The sequence below is a fragment of the Panulirus ornatus genome, chromosome 48, assembly GCF_036320965.1.
Source record: "Panulirus ornatus isolate Po-2019 chromosome 48, ASM3632096v1, whole genome shotgun sequence".
Taxonomy (NCBI): domain Eukaryota; kingdom Metazoa; phylum Arthropoda; class Malacostraca; order Decapoda; family Palinuridae; genus Panulirus; species Panulirus ornatus.
Window position 1 is genome coordinate 29,068,659 of NC_092271.1, and position 20,310 is coordinate 29,088,968.

At 41.2% G+C, this 20,310-nt stretch overlaps 1 protein-coding gene across 1 annotated transcript in view; it reads right to left on the bottom strand.

Annotated features, from left to right (window-relative positions):
• Nucleotides 1-20,310, bottom strand: part of LOC139763924 (FACT complex subunit spt16-like) — a 172,593-nt gene that overhangs the window by 6,776 nt on the left and 145,507 nt on the right. The window contains exons 21-23 of the mRNA XM_071690373.1: nucleotides 16,913-17,069; nucleotides 9,119-9,148; nucleotides 1,322-1,504 (exon numbers count right to left, since the gene is read on the bottom strand). Coding sequence (XP_071546474.1) covers nucleotides 1,322-1,504; nucleotides 9,119-9,148; nucleotides 16,913-17,069 — 370 coding nt within the window. The remainder of the gene's footprint in view (nucleotides 1-1,321; nucleotides 1,505-9,118; nucleotides 9,149-16,912; nucleotides 17,070-20,310) is intronic.

The window sequence follows — 20,310 nt, forward strand, 5'->3', positions numbered from 1 at the left end:
GGCATCTCCATGAATGTAACTACTACCAAAATGAATGACTGCCAGTACTTCTTTCATTCTTATCTGGGAAACAGGAAATCAGAAACCTTATATTTTGCCTGTTTTGAGGTGGGAACACAAAAGTAACCCAATATTTAAAGGTTACAGGGTAGGCCATGAGGCAAATGAGGATGTAACACAGGCATGTCATGGGTTCCCTGGTGCAAATGAATATGGGTACAAGCTGATCAAGTTATGTAACTGAATACAGGTTTCTAAAGTGGTGCTATCCCTGGGGATAGTCATAAAAGTTTTTGATTTACATGGTATCTCCATGAACATACCTACTTGGTTACCAGTATTTCTTTCATTCTTCACAGGAAAACAGGAAATAAGAAATTATATTTTGCCCGTTTTGAGGTGGGAACATAAAAGTTACCCAATATTTAAGGGTTACAGGGTAGGCCATGAGGCAAATGAGGATGTAACACAGGCATGTCATGGGTTCCCTGGTGCAAAAGAATATGGGTAAAAGCTTATCAAGTTATGTGACAGAATACATGTCTCTAGAAATAGTGCTATCCCTCGGGATAGTCATAGAAGGAAACTAAAAGGGGGGCTGGAAATCCTTCCCTCGTTTTAATTTTTCCAAAAGGAGGAACAGAGAAGGGGGTCAAGTGAAGATATACCTTCTAAGGCTCAGTCCTCCATCCTTAACACTATCTCGCTAATGTGGGAAATGGCAAATATGTAAGAAAAAGAAAAAATGAAAAATTCATAAACACATATGGTTGAGTTGGATTGGACGCCCATGTGTTAACAGATGATGTGCTAATCTCTAGTGGGTTTTGGAAAAGAGGAAGGGGTAGCCATGAGAAAGAAGTGGTGAAAGTGAACGATCTTGGAAAAGTGACCTGTGTGTAGAGATACCAGGAGGGACTGAGTAAAGAATAAAATAGGGTGAGAGTAAATTAAACTACAAGAGTAAAAGAGGTGTGGAAGGTATTTGGAACTGCAAACAACTGAGCTCTCATTTTTTTCTTTTGTATGAGCTAGTCATGATTTAAGGCATATTCTTCACCATGCCATGTCTATGCATGTTCTTATTTTTTCCATTATAATGTCTTCTTTTCCTCTAATCCTACAGCACCAAAAGCCATATCTTTCATTTCACTTCCAACATGTTTTTCACAATACTCTCTTCATCCCTTACAAACTTCATCTACTGTCATCAACATTCTCCTAGACTAGTGAAAAAAAAAAATTATAGATGAGCATGTCCAACAACCAGCAAAAAATTATATAATTCATATTCAAGCCAAAATATAAACAAGGGGCTTACTTGCTCTTCTTTCTATCATGGCGGCGGTTGGCAGAGTCATCTCTCGACCTCTTCTTACCAGAGTGTTTACTGCTGTTGCTAGAATGATGCCGATCCTTGCCTTTGCTTGGGGACTTGTGAGGTGACTTGTGTGAGGATGACTTATGAGGATTGTGGGAAGATTTATGAGAAGACTTGTGTTTGCTGGAAGTATATGGAAATATTCATAATGTAGTAATTACTGTATTCATTGTTAATTACAGAAAGTGCACACAGTAAGTTTACTCACAAGAAAAAATCAAAATACAATCATACATTACTCCACTATAAAGAATCGCATACAAGGAGACAAAGAAGTTTGGGTTTTGAATGACTAACAGAATCCATCCTATCATCCACCCAATTTACTAAGGTAAATATGCTTTTGCAATGACAAACCTTGAACATGGAAACTTAAAGGGTACATATAAATCTTATAGTACACTTGCTAGTGAAATGGCCATATAAAACCTTGATTTACAAAAGTATCTGTAAATCTACACAAATATCTGCATCAGGTGAATGCAAAAGTTTTGGAGAGGGACAAGTATACAGTCAGTTGTGGATGAGAGGGCTTAGGAAGCAAGTCAGTTGTTGTTTGCTGATGATGCAGCCATGGTGGCTGATTAGGGTAAGAAACTGCAGAGGTTGGTGACTGAGTTTGGTAAAGAGTGTGAAAGGAGAAAGTTGAGAGTAAATATGAATAAGAGCAAGGTTATTAAGTTCAGTAAAGTTGAGGGACAAATTAATTGGGAGGTAAGTTTGCATGGAGAGAAACTGAAGGAAGTGAAGTGTTTTAGATATCTGGGAGTGGACTTAGCAGCAGATGGAACAATGGAAGCAGATGTGAGTCAGGGTGGGAGAGGGTGTGAAGGTTCTGGGAGTCTTGAAGACTGTGTGGAAGGAGAGAATATTATCTCGGAGAGCAAAAATGGGTATGTTTGAAGATAAAGTGGTTCCAACAATGTTATATGGTTGCAAGGCACAGGCTACAGATAGGGTTGTACAGAGGAGGGTGGATGTGTTGAAATGAAATGTTTGAGGACAATATTTGGTGTGAGGTGGTTTGATTGAGTAAGTAATGAAAAGGTAAATGAGATGTGTGGTAATAAAAGTGTGTGGTTGAAAAAGATTGGTATACATGGGGTGTTCAGTGTTGTAAATGGAAATGGTGAAGAGCTTGTAGATTTATGTGCTGAAAAAGGACTTGTGATTGGGAATACCTGGTTTAAAAAGAGAGATATACATATGTATGTAAGTAGGAGAGATGGCCAGAGAGCGTTACTAAATTACGTGTTAATTGATAGGCGCACGAAAGAGAGAGTTTTGGATGTTAATGTGCAGAGAGGTGCAACTGGAGGGATGTCTGATCATTATCTTGTGGAGGTGCAGGTGAAGATTTGTAGAGGTTTTCAGAAAAGAAGAGAGAATGTTGGGGTGAAGAGAGTGGTGAGAGTAAGTGAGCTTGGGAAGGAGACTTGTGTGAGGAAGTACCAGGAGAGACTGAGTACAGAATGGAAAAAGATGAGAACAAAGGAGGTAAGGGGAGTGGGGGAGGAATGGGATGTATTTAGGGAAGCAGTGATGGCTTGTGCAAAAGATGCTTGTGGCATGAGAAGCGTGGGAGGTGGGCAGATTAGAAAGGGTAGTGAATGGTGGGATGAAGAAGTAAGATTATTAGTGAAAGAGAAGAGAGAGGCATTTGGACGAGTTTTGCAGGGAAATAATGCAAACGAGTGGGAGATGTATAAAAGAAAGAGGGAGGAGGTCAAGAGAAAGGTGCAAGAGATGAAAAAGAGGGCAAATGAGAGTTGGGGTGAGAGAGTATCATTAAATTTTAGGGAGATTAAAAAGATATTTTGGAAGGAGGTAAATAAAGTGTGTAAGACAAAGGAACAAATGGGAACTTCAAGGAAGGGGGCTAATGGGGAGGTGATAACAAGTAGGGGTGATGTGAGAAGATGGAGTATTTTGAAGGTTTGTTGAATGTGTCTGATGATAGAGTGGCAGATGTAGGTTGTTTTGGTCGAGGTGGTGTGCAAAGTTAAAGGGTTAGGAGGATGATTTGGTAAACAGAGAAGAGGTAGTAAAAGCTTTGCGGAAGATGAAAGCCGGCAAGGCAGCGGGTTTGGATGGTATTGCAGTGGAATTTATTAAAAAAGGCGGTGACTGTATTGTTGACTGGTTGGTAAGGTTATTTAATATATGATTCATGGTTAGGTGTCTGAGGATTGGTGGAATGCTTGCATAGTGCCATTGTACAAAGGCAAAGGGGACAAAGGTAAGTGCTCAAATTACAGAGGTATAAGTTTGTTGAGTATTCCTGGGAAATTATATGGGAGGGTATTGATTGAGAGGGTGAAGGCATGTACAGGGCATCAGATTGGGGAGGAGCAGTGTGGTTTCAGAAGTGGTAGAGGATGTGTGGATCAGGTGTCTGCTTTCAAGAATGTATGTGAGAAATACTTAGAAAAGCAAATGGATTTGTATGTAGCATTTATGGATCTGGAGAAGACATATGATAGAGTTGATAGAGGTGCTCTGTGGAAGGTATTAAGAATATATGGTGTGGAAGGCAAGTTGTTAGAAGCAGTGAAAAGTTTTTATCGAGGATGTAAGGCATGTGTACATGTAGGAAGAGAGGAAAGTGATTGGTTCTCAGTGAATGTAGGTTTGCGGCAGGGATGTGTGATGTCTCCATGGTTGTTTAATTTGTTTATGGATGGGGTTGTTAGGAAGGTGCATGCAAGAGTTTTGGAGAGAGGGGGCAAGTATGCAGTATGTTGTGGATGAGAGAGCTTGGGAAGCGAGTCAGTTGTTGTTCGCTGATGATACGGCGCTGGTGGCTGATTCATGTAAGTGCAGGAGCTGGTGACTGAGTTTGGTAAAGTGTGTGAAAGAAGAAAGTCGAGAGTAAATGTGAATAAGAGCAAGGTTATTAGGTACAATAGGGTTGAGGGTCAAGTCAATTGGGAGGTAAGTTTGAATGGAGAAAAACTGGAGGAAGTAAAGTGTTTTAGATATCTGGGAGTGGATTTGGCAGTGGATGGAACCATGGAAACGGAAGTGAATCATAGGGTGGGGGAGGGGGCGAAAATTCTAGAAGCGTAGAAGAATGTGTGGAAGTCGAGAACATTATCTCGGAAAGCAAAAATGGGTATGTTTGAAGGAATAGTGGTTTCAACAATGTTATATGGTTGCGAGGCATGGGCTATGGATGGAGTTGTGCGCAGGAGGGTTGATGTGCTGGAAATGAGATGTTTGAGGACAATATGTGGTGTGAGGTGGTTTGATCGAGTAAGCAATAATAGGGTAAAAGAGATGTGTGGTAATAAAAAGAGTGTGGTTGAGAGAGCAAAAGAGGGTGTTTTGAAATGGTTTGGGCACATGGAGAGAATGAGTGAGGAAAGATTGACAAAGAGGATATATGTGTCAGAGGTGGAGGGAACGAGGAGAAGTGGGAGACCAAATTGGAGGTGGAAAGATGGAGTGAAAAAGATTTTGAGTGATCGGGGCCTGAACATGCAGGAGGGTGAAAGGCGTGCAAGGAATAGAGTGAATTGGAACGATGTGGTATACCGGGGTTGACATGCTGTCAATGGACTGAACCAGGGCATGTGATGCGTCTGGGCTAAACCATGGAAAGTTGTGTGGGGCCTGGATGTGGAAAGGGAGCTGTGGTTTCGGAGCATTATTGCATGACAGCTAGTGACTTGGGTGTGAACAAATGTGGCCTTTGTTGTCTTTTCCTAGCACTACCTCGCACACATGAGGGGGTTGTTATTTCATGTGTGGCAATGGGAATGAATAAAGGCAGACAGTATGAATTATGTACATGTGTATATATGTATATGTCTGTGTGTGTATATATAGGTATAAGTTGAGATGTTTAGGTATGTATATTTGCGTGTGGATGTGTATGTATATACATGTGTATGTGGGTGGGTTGGGCCATTCTTTCGTCTGTTTCCTTGCGCTACCTCACTAACGCAGGAGACAGCGACAAAGCAAAATAAATAAATAAATAAATAAAATAATAATAATTATAATAAAAGTTAATTTTTTTAATTTTCCAAAAGAAGGAACAGAGAAGGGGACCAGGTGAGGATATTCCCTCAAATGCCCAGTCCTCTGTTCTTAACGCTACCTCACTAACATGGGAAATGGCAAATAGTTTGAAAGAAAAAAAAAATGTATGTGTCCTTGTCCATTTTCTGATGTTACCTTGCTAATGTGGAAAATGGTGATCAAATATGAAAATTATAAATATAGGGAGCTGTTGTCTTGGTGCATTTACACATGACAGCTAGAGACTGAGTGAGAACATATGTGGCATTTTTTTTGTCTGTTCTCCTGGCACTACCTCGCTGATGCATAGGGTGGTGATGCTGTTTCCTGTGGGGCAGGGTGGAGCCAGGAATGGATAAAAGCAAGCCAGTATGAATATGTACATGTTTTCATATGTATATGGCTGTGTATGTGTAATATGAGTGGATGGGTCTTTCTTCCGTCTGTTTCCTGGTGCTACCTTGCTGACGCGGGAAACAGTGATTAAGGAAAAAAAGGAACAAAGAGGGCCAAGTGAGGATAGTCTCTCTAAGGCTCAATCCTCTGTTCTTAAAGCTACCTTGCCATCATAGGAAATGGCAAATATGTATGAAAAATAATATATATATCCTATCCTCAGCCAGGTACCTATTTTATTAACTAATCCCTTGGGGTGGATGTACAGCTGGGTTGACTGTGGATTGACTCCTACAACCAGGATTTGTACCTATGCACTCGACCCTGGGTGGCCCATTAATGTGTTACAGACGGGAATGCTAACTGCTGCACCACGAAAGTTCATAAAGTAAAGCCATTATGGGAGACTCTGGCATGGTGCCCAACTATGAAGCTGGCCAACCACTTTTTATCACTGCACTGGATTGTGAAGTCAAGTATCTTTTGTGTGAGTATGTTTTGTAGACAGTGTTGAATGCTTTGTTGATGTTTGTTTGCTCTAATAAGATGTGGGAGGTAGGCTGCTGTTGGATAAAGCCATCTACAGTATGTTGTGTGAGATCAGTGTATAATATGGTAGTAAAATTGCTGGGTCTGAAACCATGATGAGTGGTTGCCCAAATTTTTTTTTTTTCTGTTGTGGTTCAGTTTTTCACAGAGTTTGAACACTGGTGACAAGTGAAATATGGCAGGATCTTTTACATTTTTAAATGTGGTTTGGAGGGTTTTAGGATCGGTATTGTGTGGCAAGTTCCCAGATATTTGGGATTTTGTTGTGCTGCCAGGAGTGGTTGAAGATATTTGTAAGTGCTTCAATTGCAAATGGGCCAATATGTTACACATGAAAGTTTGACATACTGTCAGTGAAGGATGGGTGGGCAGTTGCTTCTGGATCGATTCTGTGTTAAGTTTTTCATGACTTTCCCTTTTAGGGTTGAGGTTGGTTTGTAGCAGATTTCTAAGTAGTGTCTCATGAGTATGCTTGTGATCACAGGGAGGAAATAGGATGGAATGGGTAAGGAGTGCTACATGAATTGGTTCTGGACTGATGTGGTAAGTGTGGATCTTCACCATGTGCCAGAGTTGGTTGCTGTGGGTCTTGTGTTTTTCAGAGTTTGGATTTGTTCTATGATATCTAATGAAGGTAAATATTTTTTTTTCTGAGCTGGTTTCTTTGCTTTAGGAGGTGTTTAACTTATGGGATGAATTTAGGTTATCTTAACTTCTATGTCCTCATGGAACGAGCTTTGCTGGCTTATTTGGAAATGTTGGTGATGTGCACAAGAAGATGAAACAGAAGAGGGGGGGGGATGTAGACAAGTACTTTTCTAGTAAAACTAGTGGTGGACGAATGGAATGACCTGAAAGATAAGGCAAATGTGGTTAGTATACATTATTAAAAAAAAGTTGTACAATAGTAGAGAGGGACCCCGTACATATACAGTAAAAACACATAATTATACACACTTATTTCCATGCCCTAAAACACCTGTGTGACTCCCATAGCCCACGAAAAGTTGCCCACATCCACTGGGCAGGACCAAATTCACTATGTATGGTGATGTGATGCATATATTTGTGTAAAGAGAGTGAAGGACAATCGAGGAGTAAGTGTTCAGTGTCTTCATTACGGAAACTGCATCTTGGGCATGTGAAGTCTTGAAATACAGTATGTTGAACAAGATTTTGTAATGTTGTAGAGATGGGTGGTGACCAGAACATGTAACTCGTGCATGTCTGGGGTATGCATTTTTAGTAGAGGGAGTTTATGATTGGGTTGGTAAAGAATTTTTTTCATTCTTGTTAAGTCATTACTATATGTACACATGTTCTATCACAGACATGTTTGTTGGGCAAAAGGAGATCTTTACAAATAGATTGCCGAGTGAAAAGCATAGATGAGTATTTTTGCTTCTACTTGTGGATTGGTAGTTGGATTGGAGGGGTCTGATGCTGTTCCAAAGAACTGAGTGCCAAGTACAGTGAGGTGAGACTGTACTGTTTCAATCTATGTATAGAATGTTTATGGTTGCATAGGTAGCCAGTGATTATTCTGAGGGCCATGCATAATCAAGCATGCTATTTTTGTTATGTTTGCTTTTGGTGGCAGAGGAACAAGCGAGGTGTTGTTTTAAGATAAAGCATATTAACTGTTTGTAGAGGATGCAAAGGGGTTACCTGCCTCATCCAAAACTGGAAACACTGCATGTTCTAAATGCATTCAGTTTGTTCATAGCCTGTGTTAATGTTTGTGGTGCTGGGAGTGAATGTCCTGTGTGTAGCATATATGATGCTCAGTATGGGTGGAGTATTTTGTTGAGTGGTGGTGGCTAATCACTCATAGTGATGGAAAGTTGCAAGTTGGATCCATGCAGGTCTAGCATTAAAAGGGTTATGGTTGATCTCTATGGGGATACAAAGCCCATTAAGAGCTAACCAGTTTTCTTAACTGTGCAATGTACTGTTGTACATTTGCAGTTAACCTCTCCAAATCAAATGTACCTGAGACTGGTCATCCTGTTATGATTATAACCAACAATTACTCTCCTTTCATTACAGAAGTTGAATCTGACAACTCTGGAGCCTCTAGTAATCTTATGCGCATTCCTTCTTTCTTTCCTGTCTTCATCTGGTATATGATTTTCTTTGTGAAAAAAAAAGATATGTCTATCAACCTCCTGATTCACTAATCCCTCTAATTCTGGCGACATCCACTTTACCTGTAATTTCTGTCTGTGTGTCTAACTCTTTATAATCTCTCTTTTTGCTAATAAGCACTAATTCTATAAGCTCTACACTTTTCTAAGCTTTCCATCACACAATAAATTTTTCCAAAAGTTCCATCTCTAACAGCATATTTTTCTTTCCTGAGTACCTCTGTTTCAATGTCACCACGACATTCTCCCACTGCATCTATATTGCTTTGAATATGCTTCTTACCACCAATACTATGCTTGTGTATAAGAGCAGAGGGTGAGACTAAGTTCGAAATAATAAAAGTAACATCTTCAACATCCTCCTTACATGTGCGAGCCTGAAGCTTTACTCCTCACTGATCTTTAGAGTGAAAGGTGTAATATTTCTAAATAAATTCATGTTATTCACCATTAAGAATATGCCTATCTATGAAATATGAGTAAAATGAGAGAAGAGTTCAACAGAAAGATATCATTTCCATGTCCTCTGCTGAGAGTAAGTGCCTTACATCGGTCTTAGGTACAGAGACCTGACAAAATCTTTTCATTACAATCTTGCCAGAACAAAACAGCACCTTACCTGTCATGTTTGGATGACCTGTGTTTGGAACTGAAAAAGAGAAAAGGAAGAATTAAAAAGCAATCTTGTATTGGGGGGTGGGGGGGGGGCCTCTAGTATTCCACGACAAGGTTTACAAACTATGGCTAAAAGAAACCAGATTCTCAAATTTTTTAATACTGTACATTAGACCTATCCTTAATGAATATAATTTCAAACTGGCTATAAACGTTCTTTTTTTCAATAATACTATAGTTTTTCTTTTCAAACTTGTTCACATTTTCATGCTTTAGCATGGCAGCATCAGGAACACAAAATGGCCCAATTTCCTCACATCCACTCTCAAGCTGTACATATATAGAGCATACAAAATGGCCCAATTTCCTCGTATCCACTCTCAAGCAGTACATGTATAGAGCATGCAAAATGGCCCAATTTCCTCACATATAATGTACCAAAACCAGAACTCCCCATCCCATTGAGCCACAGGCCACTCAATGGTTTGCCCCTTTACACAACCATCATTCTTGAATCCAACAGGGACTGTTTCTAACCAAGTACCTAAGTTTCTTTGGATTTTCTCTGTAACTGTTCCATGCATATTTCTTACTTCACTTGATACTGCACAGAAAAATATTTCCATCTTTGTTAAAAAGCTCTTGCAAATTTCTGCTTGATATCTTTTTGGTGCAATCCATAATATCAATGAAAACTTTCATTAAAACTGAGTACATTGCTAGATTCCCTCAACCACATTTTACTATCTATCCTTCTCCTCCTCTTCTTGGCAGTACAGATTAAGTTCTTTCATCCTCTCCCGTTAGTTCATACGTTACAATTCATCATTCTTACTTGTGAAGTGCTGAATTCTATAGAATTTGCATATTTCCAAGGTCTATCAGGTCACTGACGATACAGCACAGCAGAATTCAATTTTCCTTATATCATTATATTATCATTATCATTATTATTATTATACATAACCGCTATTTCCTGCGTCAGCAAGGTAGAGTCAGGAAACAGACGAAGAATGGCCCATCCACTTATATACACATATATATATATATATAAACGCCCACATACGCACATATACATACATGTACATATTAACATATACATACATACACATACACAGACATTACATGCATACATACAGATGTACATATTCACCTTCGCCCACTCCTGTCGATACCCTGCCCCACAGCAAAACAGCATCGATATCCCCTGGTTCAGCGAGGCAGTGCCAGGAATAATAACAAAAAGGTCACATTCGTTCACACTCAGTCTCTAGCTGCCAGGTGTACTGCACTGAAGCCACAGCTCCCTATCCACATCCAGGCCTCACAGACCTTTCCATGGTTTACACAAATGCTTCACACGCCATAGTTCAGTTCATTGACAGCACATCGACCCCGGTATATCACATCATTCCAATTCACTCTATTTCTTGCACACTCTCAACTCCTTTATGTTCCAAGCACTGATCGCTCAAACTCTTTTTCACTCCATCCATCCACCTCCAATTTGATCTGCTTATTCTTGTTCCCTCCACCTCTGACACACATATCCTCTTTGTCAATCTATCCCCACTCATTCTCTCCATATGTCCAAACCATTTCAGCATACCCTTTTCTGCTCTCTTAACCATACTCTTTTTATTTCCACATATCTCTCTTATCCTTACATTACTTACTCAATCAAACCACCTCACACCACATATAGTCCTCAAACATTTCATTTCCAACACATCCACCCTCCTCCGTACAACCCTATCTATAGTCCATGCCTCGCAACCATATAACATTGTTGGAACTACTATTCCTTTAAACATAACCATTTTTGCTTTCCGAGATAATGTTCTCTCCTTCCACACATTCTTCATCACTCCCAGAACCTTCACCCCCTCCCCGAACTGTGAGTCACTTCCATGGTTCCAATAGCTGCTAAGTCCACTCTCAGATATCTAAAACACTTCACTTCCTCCAATTTTTCTCCATTCAAACTTACATCCCAATTAACTCGTCCCTCAACCCACTGAACCTAATAACCTTGCTCTTATTCACATTCACTCCCAACTTTCTCCTTTCACACACTTTTCCAAATTCAGTCACCAAATTCTGCAGTTTCTAACATGAATCAGCCACTAGAGCTGTATCATCAGCGAACAACTGACACTTCCCAGGCCCTCTCATTCACAACAAACTGCATACTTGCCCCTCTCTCCAAAACTCTTGCATTTACCTCCCAAACCCGCCCATCCATAAACAAATTAAACAACCATGGGGACATCACACATCCCTGCTGCAGACGGACATTCACTGGGAACCAATCACTGTCCTCTCTTCCTACTTGTACACATGCCTTAAATCCTTGGTAAAAACGTTTCATTGGTGGTGGTGGTGGTGGTGGTGGTGCTATTCCGTGTGTGGTGAGGTGGCGACGAGATTGGATGAAGGCAGCAAGTATGGGAATGAACACGTGTACATATGTATATGTCTGCGTATGTATATTCATGTTTTTTTTTTGCTTTGTCGCTGTCTCCCGCGTTTGCAAGGTAGCGCAAGGAAACAGACGAAAGAAATGGCCCAACCCACCCCCATACACATGTATATACATACGTCCACACACGCAAATATACATACCTACACAGCTTTCCATGGTTTACCCCATACGCTTCACATGCCCTGATTCAATCCACTGACAGCACGTCAACCCCAGTATACCACATCGCTCCAATTCACTCTATTCCTTGCCCTCCTCTCACCCTCCTGCATGTTCAGGCCCCGATCACACAAAATCCTTTTCACTCCATCTTTCCACCTCCAATTTGGTCTCCCACTTCTCCTCGTTCCCTCCACCTCCGACACATATATCCTCTTGGTCAATCTTTCCTCACTCATTCTCTCCATGTGCCCAAACCATTTCAAAACACCCTCTCCTGCTCTCTCAACCACGCTCTTTTTATTTCCACACATCTCTCTTACCCTTACGTTACTTACTAGATCAAACCACCTCACACCACACGTTGTCCTCAAATATCTCATTTCCAGCACATCCATCCTCCTGCGCACAACTCTATCCATAGCCCACGCCTCGCAACCATACAACATTGTTGGAACCACTATTCCTTCAAACATACCCATTTTTGCTTTCCGAGATAATGTTCTCGACTTCCACACATTCTTCAAGGCTCCCAGGATTTTTGCTCCCTCCCCCACCCTATGATCCACTTCCGCTTCCATGGTTCCATCCGCTGCCAGATCCACTCCCAGATATCCAAAACACTTTACTTCCTCCAGTTTTTCTCCATTCAAACTTACCTCCCAATTGACTTGACCCTCAACCCTACTGTACCTAATAACCTTGCTCCTATTCACATTTACTCTTAACTTTCTTCTTTCACACACTTTACCAAACTCAGTCACCAGCTTCTGCAGTTTCTCACATGAATCAGCCACCAGCGCTGTATCATCAGCGAACAACAACTGACTCACTTCCCAAGCTCTCTCATCCCCAACAGACTTCATACTTGCCCCTCTTTCCAAAACTCTTGCATTCACCTCCCTAACAACCCCATCCATAAACAAATTAAACAACCATGGAGACATCACACACCCCTGCCGTAAACCTACATTCACTGAGAACCAATCACTTTCCTCTCTTCCTACACGTACACATGCTTTACATCCTTGATAAAAACTTTTCACTGCTTCTAACAACTTGTCTCCCACACCATATATTCTTAATACCTTCCACAGAGCATCTCTATCAACTCTATCATATGCCTTCTCCAGATCCATAAATGCTACATACAAATCCATTTGCTTTTCTAAGTATTTCTCACATACATTCTTCAAAGCAAACACCTGATCCACACATCCTCTACCACTTCTGAAACCACACTGCTCTTCCCCAATCTGATGCTCTGTACATGCCTTCACCCTCTCAATCAATACCCTCCCATATAATTTACCAGGAATACTCAACAAACGTATACCTCTGTAATTTGAGCACTCACTCTGTATATTCATGTATATTTATTTATTTATTATACTTTGTCGCTGTCTCCCGCGTTTGCGAGGTAGCGCAAGGAAACAGACGAAAGAAATGGCCCAACCCTCCCCCATACACATGTATATACATACGTCCACACACGCAAATATACATACCTACACAGCTTTCCATGGTTTACCCCAGACGCTTCACATGCCCTGCTTCCATCCACTGACAGCACGTCAACCCCGGTATACCACATCGCTCCAATTCACTCTATTCCTTGCCCTCCTTTCACCCTCCTGCATGTTCAGGCCCCGATCACACAAAATCTTTTTCACTCCATCTTTCCACCTCCAATTTGGTCTCCCTCTTCTCCTTGTTCCCTCCACCTCCGACACATATATCCTCTTGGTCAATCTTTCCTCACTCATCCTCTCCATGTGCCCAAACCACTTCAAAACACCCTCTCCTGCTCTCTCAACCACGCTCTTTTTATTTCCACACATCTCTCTTACCCTTACGTTACTTACTCGATCAAACCACCTCACACCACACATTGTCCTCAAATATCTCATTTCCAGCACATCCATCCTCCTGCGCACAACTCTATCCATAGCCCACGCCTCGCAACCATACAACATTGTTGGAACCACTATTCCTTCAAACATACCCATTTTTGCTTTCCGAGATAATGTTCTCGACTTCCACACATTCTTCAAGGCTCCCAGGATTTTTGCTCCCTCCCCCACCCTATGATCCACTTCCGCTTCCATGGTTCCATCCGCTGCCAGATCCACTCCCAGATATCCAAAACACTTTACTTCCTCCAGTTTTTCTCCATTCAAACTTACCTCCCAATTGACTTGACCCTCAACCCTACTGTACCTAATAACCTTGCTCTTATTCACATTTACTCTTAACTTTCTTCTTTCACACACTTTACCAAACTCAGTCACCAGCTTCTGCAGTTTCTCACATGAATCAGCCACCAGCGCTGTATCATCAGCGAACAACAACTGACTCACTTCCCAAGCTCTCTCATCCCCAACAGACTTCATACTTGCCCCTCTTTCCAAAACTCTTGCATTCACCTCCCTAACAACCCCATCCATAAACAAATTAAACAACCATGGAGACATCACACACCCCTGCCGTAAACCTACATTCACTGAGAACCAATCACTTTCCTCTCTTCCTACACGTACACATGCCTTACATCCTTGATAAAAACTTTTCACTGCTTCTAACAACTTGTCTCCCACACCATATATTCTTAATACCTTCCACAGAGCATCCTATCAACTCTATCATATGCCTTCTCCAGATCCATAAATGCTACATACAAATCCATTTGCTTTTCTAAGTATTTCTCACATACATTCTTCAAAGCAAACACCTGATCCACACATCCCCTACCACTTCTGAAACCACACTGCTCTTCCCCAATCTGATGCTCTGTACATGCCTTCACCCTCTCAATCAATACCCTCCCATATAATTTACCAGGAATACTCAACAAACGTATACCTCTGTAATTTGAGCACTCACTCTGTATATTCATGTATATTTATTTATTTATTATACTTTGTCGCTGTCTCCCGCGTTTGCGAGGTAGCGCAAGGAAACAGACGAAAGAAATGGCCCAACCCCCCCCCCATACACATGTATATACATACGTCCACACACGCAAATATACATACCTACACAGCTTTCCATGGTTTACCCCAGACGCTTCACATGCCCTGCTTCCATCCACTGACAGCACGTCAACCCCGGTATACCACATCGCTCCAATTCACTCTATTCCTTGCCCTCCTTTCACCCTCCTGCATGTTCAGGCCCCGATCACACAAAATCTTTTTCACTCCATCTTTCCACCTCCAATTTGGTCTCCCTCTTCTCCTTGTTCCCTCCACCTCCGACACATATATCCTCTTGGTCAATCTTTCCTCACTCATCCTCTCCATGTGCCCAAACCACTTCAAAACACCCTCTTCTGCTCTCTCAACCACGCTCTTTTTATTTCCACACATCTCTCTTACCCTTACGTTACTCACTCGATCAAACCACCTCACACCACACATTGTCCTCAAACATCTCATTTCCAGCACATCCATCCTCCTGCACACAACTCTATCCATAGCCCATGCCTCGCAACCATACAACATTGTTGGAACCACTATTCCTTCAAACATACCCATTTTTGCTTTCCGAGATAATGTTCTCGACTTCCACACATTCTTCAAGGCCCCCAGGATTTTCGCCCCCTCCCCCACCCTATGATCCACTTCCGCTTCCATGGTTCCATCCGCTGCCAGATCCACTCCGAGATATCTAAAACACTTCACTTCCTCCAGTTTTTCTCCATTCAAACTCACCTCCCAATTGACTTGACCCTCAACCCTACTGTACCTAATAACATTGCTCTTATTCACATTTACTCTTAACTTTCTTCTTCCACACACTCTTCCAAACTCAGTCACCAGCTTCTGCAGTTTCTCACATGAATCAGCCACCAGCGCTGTATCATCAGCGAACAACAACTGACTCACTTCCCAAGCTCTCTCATCCCCAACAGACTTCATACTTGCCCCTCTTTCCAAAACTCTTGCATTTACCTCCCTAACAACCCCATCCATAAACAAATTAAACAACCATGGAGACATCACACACCCCTGCCGCAAACCTACATTCACTGAGAACCAATCACTTTCCTCTCTTCCTACACGTACACATGCCTTACATCCTCGATAAAAACTTTTCACTGCTTCTAACAACTTTCCTCCCACACCATATATTCTTAATACCTTCCACAGAGCATCTCTATCAACTCTATCATATGCCTTCTCCAGATCCATAAATGCCACATACAAATCCATTTGCTTTTCTAAGTATTTCTCACATACATTCTTCAAAGCAAACACCTGATCCACACATCCTCTACCACTTCTGAGACCACACTGCTCTTCCCCAATCTGATGCTCTGTACATGCCTTCACCCTCTCAATCAATACCCTCCCATATAATTTACCAGGAATACTCAACAAACTTATACCTCTGTAATTTGAGCACTCACTCTTATCTCCTTTGCCTTTATACAATGGCACTATGCACGCATTCCGCCAATCCTCAAGCACCTCACCATGAGTCATACATACATTAAATAACCTTACCAACCAGTCAACAATACAGTCACCCCCTTTTTTAATAAATTCCACTGCAATACCATCCAAACCTGCTGCCTTGCCGGCTTTCATCTTCCGCAAAGCTTTCACTACCTCTTCTCTGTTTACCAAATCATTCATGTATACGTTGAAATATATATGTATGTATATGTGTGTGTCTGGGCGTTTATGTATATACATGTGTGTGGGTGGGTTAGGCCATTCCTCATATGTTTCCTTGTGCTACCTCGCTAAAGCGAGAGATGGTGGTTAAGTGTAATAAAATAAATAAATATACCGGCAATACACTTGAGATGACTGTGCACAGAATAAATCTGGCTGTGAAATGAGTTATAAGTCAAAGGAGAAAGAAAGGAGGAGGGGGTGATGACCTAGTGTTTTCAACCCCATCCTGAGTGATGATTAAATAACCAAAAGCAGGAAGTTTTTTAAGAGGATAATGGATATGATGCTTCAGCATTGTAGTTTGCCCTTACGATTATACTGCCAAGACTGGGTAAACTTGTTCAAGACATGCTTTTAAGCTCTGATAAGTATTCAATGTTAAAGTTTGTCTATAGCTTACAGATGAAACAACGTAAAAATCAAGCTATGGACTTTAGTTATTGTTGTTATTGAATAATGTAAGATTTACCTTTTACGATCTTCATACTTATTGTGAGAGCTGCCACCCTTCTTCTTCTTCTGTTTGGTGTACTCATCCTCAAAGTCACCAAGCTGTTTATCAGCCTCTGCAGCTTCTCTCTCAAGGTCTGACCAATCCTTGCCTGACTCTTCACTACTCCCAAGGTCTGCAATCATATTTTGTATTATTGCATTACTGGAAAAATGCATTATATTGGTCAATTTGCTAATTAAAACACATTTACTAATCCACTACTAAATCACACCATATCACCATGTGTGAATGGAACTAGATTAAGTTTCAGAAACAGATGATGTCACACAGTTCAAACAATGACCACTACCTTCCTCAGCTACACTAAGTACCAAACATATAATATATAAGTGTACTTAAAGGAGAATCTCCTCTCATGATACTGTAATTTCCTTTGAAAATGTAAAACCTGAGGGGGAGAGCTTCCAGCCTCCTGCTCCCACCCCCTTTTAGTTGCCTTCTATGATATGCAGGGAACATGTAAGAAGGCTCAGATTGGGGTGTCCAAATGTGTATGGATGTAACCAAGATGAGAAGAAAGGAGAGACAGGTAGTATGTTGAGGAAAGAAACATGGATGGTCTAGCTCTGAGTGAAACAAAGCTCAGGGGTAAAGGGGAAGAATGGTTTACAAATGTCTTGGGAGAAAAGTCATGGATTGGTGAGAGGACAAGAGCTAAGGAAGGAGTAGCACTACTCCTGAAGCAGGAGATGTGCAAGTGTGTGAGTGTAATGAAAGTAAATTTTGGACTGATGTGGGTAAAACTGAAACCAGATGAGAGAGATGGGTGCTTATATACCTGGTCATGAGAGGAAAGATCTTGAGAGTCAAGTGTTTTGGGAGCAACTGAGTGTGTGTCAGCAGTCTTGGTGCAAGAGACTGGGAGATTTAAATGTGAAGGTGAGTAATGTGGCAGTTGAGGGTATAAGTGGTGTATATGGGGTATTCAGTGTTAAGAAGGGAAATAGTGAAGAGCTTGTGGATATGTGTACTGAAAGAAGACTGGTGATTGGGAATACCCGGTTTAAAAAGAGAGATATACACAAGTATGTGAGTAGAAAAGATGGTTAAAGGGCATTATTAGATACAATGTTAATTGATAACAGTGTAAAAGAGAGACTTTTGGCTGTGAAAGTGCTGAGAGGGGCAGCTGGTGGGATGTCTGATCACTATCTTGTGAAGGCGAAGGTGAAGCTTTGTAGAGGTTTTCAAAAAAGAAGAGAATGTCAAGGAGAGGAGTGTGGTGAGAGTAAGTGAATTTGGATACGAGACTTGTGTGAGGAAGTACCAAGAGAGATTGAGTGTAAAATGGCAATAGGGGAGAGCAAATGATATTAGGGGGGTAGGTGAGGAATGGGATGTATTTAAGGAAGCAGTGATTGCATGTGCAAAAGATGTTTGTGGCATGAGAATGGTAGGTGCTGGGCAGATTAGAAAGGGTAGTGAGTGATGAGATGAAGAAGTAAAGTAGTTAGTAAAAGAGAAAAGAGAGGAGTTTGGATAATATTTGCAAGGAAGAGGTGCAAATGACTGGGAAAAGTATAAAAGAAAGCGGCAAGAGATCAAGAGGAAAGTGCAACGATTCAAAAAGAAGGCAAATGAGAGTTGGGGTGAGAGAATATCATAAAACTTTAGGAACAATAAAAAGATGCTTTGGAAGGAAGTAAATAACTTGCATAAGACAAAAAAACAAATGGGAATATAAGTGAGAGGGACGAGGGGGAGAAGCGATAACAGGTAGTGATGAAGTGAGAGGGAGATGGAGCGAGTATTTTGAAGGTTTGTTGAATGTGTTTGATGATAAGAGTGGTAGATGAAAGGTGTTTTGGTTGGGGTGGTGTGCAAAGTGAAAGTCAGGGTGAGTGGTTTGTGAAGAGAGAAGAGGTGGTGAAAGCCTTGCGGAAGATGAAATCTGGCAGGGCAGCAGGGTTGGATGGTGCTGCAGCTGAATTTATCAAGAAAGGGGATGACTATGTTGTTGATTGGTTGGTAAGGATATTCATCGTATGTATGGATCATGGTGAAGTGCCTGAGGATAGGCAGAATGCATGTATAGGACTATCGTACAAAGGCAAAGGGGATACAGGTAAGTGTTCAAACTACAGAGGCATAAGTTTGTTAATAATTCCTGGAAAGCTGTATGGTGAGGGTATTGGTTAAGAGGGTGAAAGTATGTACAGAGTATCAGACTGGGGAAGAGCACTGTGGTTTCATAAGTGGTAGAGGATGTGTGGATCAGGTGTTTACTTTGAAGAATACATGTGGGAAATACTTTGAAAAAAGCTGGATTTGTATGGAACATTTATGGCTTTGGAGAAGGCTTATATGATAGGGTTGACAGAGATCCTTTGTGGAAGGTCTTAAGAATACATGGTGTGGGAGGTAAGCTGCTAAAAGCAGAGAAGTTTTTATCAAGGGTGTAAGGCATGTGTATGAGTAGGCAGAGAGGAGAGAGTGATTTCCAGTGAAGGTCAGTCTGTGACAGGGGTGTGTGATGTCATCATGGTTGTTTAATTTGTTCATGGATGGGGTGGTTAAAAGGCAAATGCAAGAGTTTGGGATAGAGGGGCAAGTATGCACTCTGTTGGGGATGAGAAATTCTGGGAAGTGAGTCAATTGTTGTTTGTTGATGATACACCACTAGTAGCTAATTTGAACGAGAAACTGCAGAGGTTGGTGACTGAGTTTGATAAAAAAATGTGAAAAGAGAAAGCTGAGAGTAAATGTGAATAAAAGCAAGGTTTTTAGGTTCAGTAGGGTTTTTTCTTCTCTCATCTTTTATGATTGTTGCTCTCCATGTCTTCCTTTCTTCAGTCCTCACATAATTTTATTCGAAGAAAAGTTCTTGTGTGTACAAGTTAATTGGGAGGTAAATTTGAATGAGAAAAACTGGAGAGGAAGCGAAGTGTTTTAGATATCTGGGAGTGGACTTAGCAGCAAATGGAACCGGGGAAGCGGAAGTAAGTCACATAGTGGGGGAGGGGGTAAAGGTTCTGGGAGAGATGAAGAATGTGTGGAAGGAGAGAACATTATCTTGGAGAGCAAAAATGGGTACGTTTGAAGGAAAAGTAGTTCAAACAATGTTGTATGGTTGCGAGGCATGAACTATTGATAGGGTTGTATGTAGGAGGGTGGATGTGTTGGAAATGAAATGTTTGAGGACAATATGTGGTGTGAGGTGCTTTGATCAAGTAAGTAATGTAAGGGCAAGAGAGATGTGTGGAAATAGAAAGTGAGTGGTTAAGAGAGCAGTAGAGGGTGTGTTAAAATGGTTTGGACATATGGAGAGAATGAGTGAGGAAAGATTGACAAAGCAGATATATGTATCTAAGGTGGAGGGAACAAGGAGAAGCAGGAGACCAAACTGGAGGTGG